At 53.2% G+C, this 5351-nt stretch overlaps 1 protein-coding gene across 1 annotated transcript; it reads right to left on the bottom strand.

Annotated features, from left to right (window-relative positions):
* Window positions 1-3692, bottom strand: FAM210B (family with sequence similarity 210 member B). The gene is made up of 3 exons (XM_073580662.1): window positions 3330-3692; window positions 3056-3219; window positions 1-789 (listed from the first exon to the last, which is right to left on the bottom strand). The coding sequence occupies exons 1-3, from the start codon at window positions 3501-3503 to the stop codon at window positions 582-584; spliced, it is 546 nt and encodes a 181-aa protein (XP_073436763.1). The 5' UTR covers window positions 3504-3692; the 3' UTR covers window positions 1-581.
* Window positions 3693-5351: the final 1659 nt, after the last annotated feature.

The raw sequence follows: 5351 nt of genomic DNA, 5'->3' as shown, positions 1-5351 counted from the left end.
TATTTTATAATGGATTTTATTTTAAATATTTGAAGTGGATTCTAAAAGGGAAGGCACTAAGAAAAGACAGACATCACTGCAGTAAAAACCCACTCCTGCCATGTGCCACCAGTGATGGGTTAGGAGAGTCCCCATTGGGAATATTGCTAGTACTTTACTCCAGCCACTCCCAAGAACGCTGGGGCACACGTGACAATGCAGCGGAGCAGACACCCTGAACAAGCAGGAGGCCACCACCCTTCACAGACAGCAGGACTTCATCTCCCCCTGCTGGATCGGTGTCTGCACAGCACACACCCACTGCCAGCTGCAGTGCTTTCTAGGATTTTTTCAGGCAGATTTGTATGTGACTGGAGTAGGACAGGATGAAGTCTCCAGTCAGTACTTTACAGTCAGACTTAACCAGTTAATGACTAGAGCGTTATTCCAGTGTTTATCTTCTAAAGTAACTGATTCAAATTAATATATTAAATCTCTGGTACATTATAAAGCTCATTATTTTACAAGGATGCAGACTTCTGGAGATGTTGTGCAGGAAGGGGTCCGCCGTATCACCTGGTAGGATGGAGACCCTCTGCATTTTACAATGGTGGCTTGAAGAAGCCGGTCCTTCTGAAGTATCTGACAAGGAAGGGAACGGACACAACAGTGATGCTGATCCGCACAGGAGCAAACAGTTTATGAACGGCGTACGCCAGCACAAAGGTACTGGTGCCGGAAGCCAGCTTGGACTGGACCACAGCTTCACTGAAGCCCACTTTAAGAAGCAGCGACGGGACATCCAGACCACTGAGGAGGAAGAAACACACAGTAAATGTACAAGGAAAGATGGGGGACCACTACTATGAAGCTACCGCTGTCACCCAGCTTTTCTGAAATTACAAGTTAGCCATTCTGGAAGTTGGGTGACACCATTTCCCCATCAAGCACGTAGGAGCCCAGTTACATAGTGTGATTGTGATTGAGTGACTGATTTCTCACTGCACAATTCCAGAATCTGAGAAAGCGACAAGTGTGGCTGACTGTTTCACACAACTTTCCTGCATTCCTGAATAGCCGATGTCAGTGGAAAGCTCGGAGGTAATATGGACATAAACCCCCCCCCCCCCCACATGGGAGCTCACCCAACTTTACCAGACTCCTGAACAGGAGGCAAAGCACTTCAGAACACAGCATTTGCCATTTTACCCTATAGGAAAGTTGGGCGATTACTAGTTCTCCTTCTATACAATGGGCTGGCATTCAGCTTTCCTAAATTCCAGAGCAGGAAATCTTCCTTACTATATAATATTACAGCATGCAATAACTGGACAGGTTTTTCAGGACTCCAGTAAAGCCGAGTGATGATCATTAAAGGGAGCCTGTCAGCAGGATTGTGCATAATAACCTAAAGTGTCAGGTAAGCACCCTTATACTGATGAAAACGATACCGTGGCTGATGAAATCCGTGTTGAGATAATGATATGCCCGTGCTCTGAGACGGTCTGTGGGGGGGGGGGGGTCTTCATGTGGGGCTCTGGTTATTCATAATGCAGACTGCTGACAGGTCACTGATCCCTCCGTGACCTGCCCCCTAGTTTACATAATGAATATCAGCACATACTGAATAAAAAAAAATTTCTGTAGGCAGGTACCAGTTGTGGCCCCTGCACTGCAGCATAATCGCATGGTTACTGGGCACTTAATTATTATTATCCCTTTAACCCCTTTCCAACATCGGGCATAATAGTACACTGATGTCAAACTCCTTCCCTTTGATGTGGGCTCCGGTGGTCATGTCAGCTTTTTTTTTTTTTTTTTTTTTTTTAAACTTCGGAATTTTTCTTCACCACTTAAATAGAAAAAAGAACCTAGCCATGTTTGGAGTCTATGAACTTGTAATGACCTGGAGAATAATAATGGCAGGCCAGTTTCAGGCTGAGTGCACACGTACTTTTTTGCCCTGCGGATTTTTCCGCGCAGAATTGAAGAAATCCGCAGGTCAAATGACCTGCATTTTCCCTGCGGATTTCTTCCATTTTTATTGCGGTTTTCCATCACGGTTTTCCCCCTGCGGATTTGGAGACTGGGGAGGTGGAAAACCGCACAAAAGTAGTAACATGCTGCGGATTTTGTACCGCAGGAAAACCGCGAGGAAAAATCCACAGCGTCTGCACAGTTTTTTTTTTTTTTTCATTGATTTACATGCTACTGTAAATCACACTGCGGATCCGCAGGAATTCTGCATCGTGTGCACACAGCCTCAGCGTTTAGTGAACATGGTGAAAAAGCAAAAAGAAAAAACAAGTCTGGGATTGCACTTTTTTTTGCAATTTCACCGCACTTGAATTTTTTCCCCGATTTCCAGAACACGATATGTTAAAACCAATTATGTCGTTCAAAATTACAACTCATCCCGCAAAAAACAAGCCCTCACGTGGCCAAATTGATGGAAAAATAATAAAAGAAAAGTTATAGCTCTGGGAAGAAGGGGAGCGAAAAAAGCATATGCAAAAAAGAATATACCTCTGGTCAAGAAGGGGTTAAGGGTCATCCCACATTTCCAAAGTGCTGAATAACAAGTCTACATCAGTGAGTGACACAGGAAAAGCATGATAAAAGGGTTATGTAATTCGGCACTAGGAAAGCTGGGTGCCATTGTAATTAACAAATGCTGGTGTCCAGCTTTCCTAAATTCCTGAGTGGCAAGTTTATCTTTTTCATTACACGCCACTAACCAATGGAGCACAAGTTCAATCAGTGTCCATCTCAAGTATAAAAAAACAAAACAAATCCGTAATCATCTTCTTACTACTGTTCTACCTTGGAGAAGCTGGGTGATGCCCATCACAGCAGCTGTCACAGGAGAACATCACCCAGCTTTTCTGACACAGAGCGTAGGTCAATCCAAGGAGTTATCCCATAACCCAGGAACACAAACTTGCCCCTCAGCAATCTTGGAAAGCTGGGTGACGACTCAGGAGCTATAATAGCAGCCATATTGGTTCATTCTACACGCTGACCGGCACCGTGTAGATGCCTGGCGGGCCCATACATGGCGGATCGGCCTCCTCACCTGGAGACCAGTGCGTAGAATATTCCCAGTGACACCAGCGATATCCCAACGTGGAACGCCACCGCGACGCCTCCGTATTCCTTGAAGACCCGCTTCAGCTGCTGCGTCTTGCTCAGCTTCTGCCCATCGCTATCCGCAGAGACGCCAGGCGGGTCACCAGTGCCCTGTGGAGAGAAGAATGGGTCAGAGCGCCATCCAAAGGCAGAACTGCTGCTTACAGGGCAGGGGGCCACAGGGCCAGATATACCACATATCCCCGGGGTCTCACACCCACCTGAGCCGAGTACGTCCGCACACTCATGGCTGTGAGCTGCGGCCAGAGAGCGGGAGGCCGCAGAGCCCCGACCTCCCGTACGCACCGCAGCCGGGCAGCTCCCAAACACAGGCCGTGGAGTGCAGGCCGCAGCACCGGGCCACGGCGGAGGAGATGTCCCGGGAGCAGCAGCATTACCGGCGGCGGTAGCAGCTCCCCATACACAGCGCCGAGCACAGCCCCGGCCTTATCACTGCTGCGCACAGCGCGGGAGCCGCCTCCCCGCCAGCGCTGATAACACGGATATTAACATCAGTGGACACGGGCGGAGTGGAGTGCGCCTGCGCGGGGTCACGGGGTGATGTCCCTGGAGTGGCGCAGCCGCAGATAGCAGGAAGGAGAGTTGTGCGGTGGCAGCTGGAGATGACACTACTGCATGCTGGGGGCTGTGGGCTCATGGGGGTTATGGTGGTGATGTACTTGCTGGGACTGCACAAGGAAGGTGTGATGTCATTCGAGTGGGGCTGCAGGGGAAAGGGGGTTGATATCACTTGCTTTGAGGGGTCTTCACAGAGAAAAGGGTGCTGTCACTCAGGAGGGGCTGCAAGTCGGTGGGGTGACAATACTCAAGAGGGGCTGCATGTCGGTGGGGGATGGGGTGACGTCACTCAGGGGGGGCTGCGTGTCGGTGGGAGGTGGGGTGATGTCACTCAGGAGGGGCTGCATGTCAGTGGCGGTGGGGTGACGTCACTCAGGAGGGGCTGCATGTCGGTGGGGGTGGGGTGACGTCACTCAGGAGGGGCTGCATGTCGGTGGCGGTGGGGTGACGTCACTCAGGAGGGGCTGCATGTCGGTGGGGGGTGGGGTGACGTCACTCAGGAGGGGCTGCATGTCAGTGGGGGTGACGTCTCTTAGGAGAGGCTGCATGTCGGTGGGAGGTGGGGTGACGTCTCTTAGGAGGGGCTGCATGTCAGTGGGGGTGACGTCTCTTAGGAGAGGCTGCATGTCGGTGGGAGGTGGGGTGACGTCTCTTAGGAGGGGCTGCATGTCGGTGGGGGATGGGGTGACGTCACTCAGGAGGGGCTGCATGTCGGTGGGGGGTGGGGTGACGTCTCTTAGGAGGGGCTGCATGTCGGTGGGGGGTGGGGTGACGTCTCTTAGGAGGGGCTGCATGTCGGTGGGGGATGGGGTGACGTCACTCAGGAGGGGCTGCATGTCGGTGGGGTGACGTCTCTTAGGAGGGGCTGCATGTCGGTGGGGGATGGGGTGACGTCACTCAGGGGGGGCTGCGTGTCGGTGGGGTGACATCACTCAAGAAGGGGCTGCATGTCGGTGGGGTAACGGCTCTCGGGAGGGGCTGCATGTCGGTGGGGGGTGGGGTGATGTCACTCAGGAGGAGCTGCATGTCGGTGGGAGGTGGGGTGATGTCACTCAGGAGGGGCTGCATGTCGGTGGGGTGACATCACTCAGAGGGGCTGCATGTCGGTGGGGGGTGGGGTGACGTCTCTTAGGAGAGGCTGCATGGGGGTGGAGGTGACGTCTCTTAGGAGAGGCTGCATGTCGGTGGGAGGTGGGGTGACGTCTCTTAGGAGAGGCTGCATGTCGGTGGGAGGTGGGGTGACGTCACTCAGGAGGGGCTGCATGTCAGTGGGGGTGGGGTGACGTCACTCAGGAGGGGCTGCATGTCGGTGGGAGGTGGGGTGACGTCACTCAGGAGGGGCTGCATGTCGGTGGCGGTGGGGTGACGTCACTCAGGAGGGGCTGCATGTCGGTGGGAGGTGGGGTGACGTCACTCAGGAGGGGCTGCATGTCGGTGGGAGGTGGGGTGACGTCACTCAGGGGGGGCTGCGTGTCGGTGGGAGGTGGGGTGATGTCACTCAGGAGGGGCTGCATGTCGGTGGGGGGTGGGGTGACGTCTCTTAGGAGAGGCTGCATGTCAGTGGGGGTGACGTCTCTTAGGAGAGGCTGCATGTCGGTGGGAGGTGGGGCGACGTCACTCAGGAGGGGCTGCATGTCAGTGGGGGTGGGGTGACGTCACTCAGG

This window comes from Dendrobates tinctorius, unplaced genomic scaffold (genome assembly GCF_039654945.1).
Source record: "Dendrobates tinctorius isolate UK_male_01 unplaced genomic scaffold, ASM3965494v1 ptg000065l, whole genome shotgun sequence".
NCBI classification, from domain to species: domain Eukaryota; kingdom Metazoa; phylum Chordata; class Amphibia; order Anura; family Dendrobatidae; genus Dendrobates; species Dendrobates tinctorius.
This window is presented reverse-complemented; position numbering and strand designations above follow the sequence as displayed.

Bases quoted from the DNA above. Each gene is read 5' to 3' on its own strand.
- FAM210B (XM_073580662.1), bottom strand. From the start codon at position 3,503: ATGCTGCTGCTCCCGGGACATCTCCTCCGCCGTGGCCCGGTGCTGCGG. The intron at 3,220-3,329 runs GTGGGTGTGAGA...TTCTCTCCACAG, and splicing joins TGCGGACGTACTCGGCTCAG to GGCACTGGTGACCCGCCTGG. The intron at 790-3,055 runs GTGAGGAGGCCG...CTTCCTCCTCAG, and splicing joins TTCTACGCACTGGTCTCCAG to TGGTCTGGATGTCCCGTCGC.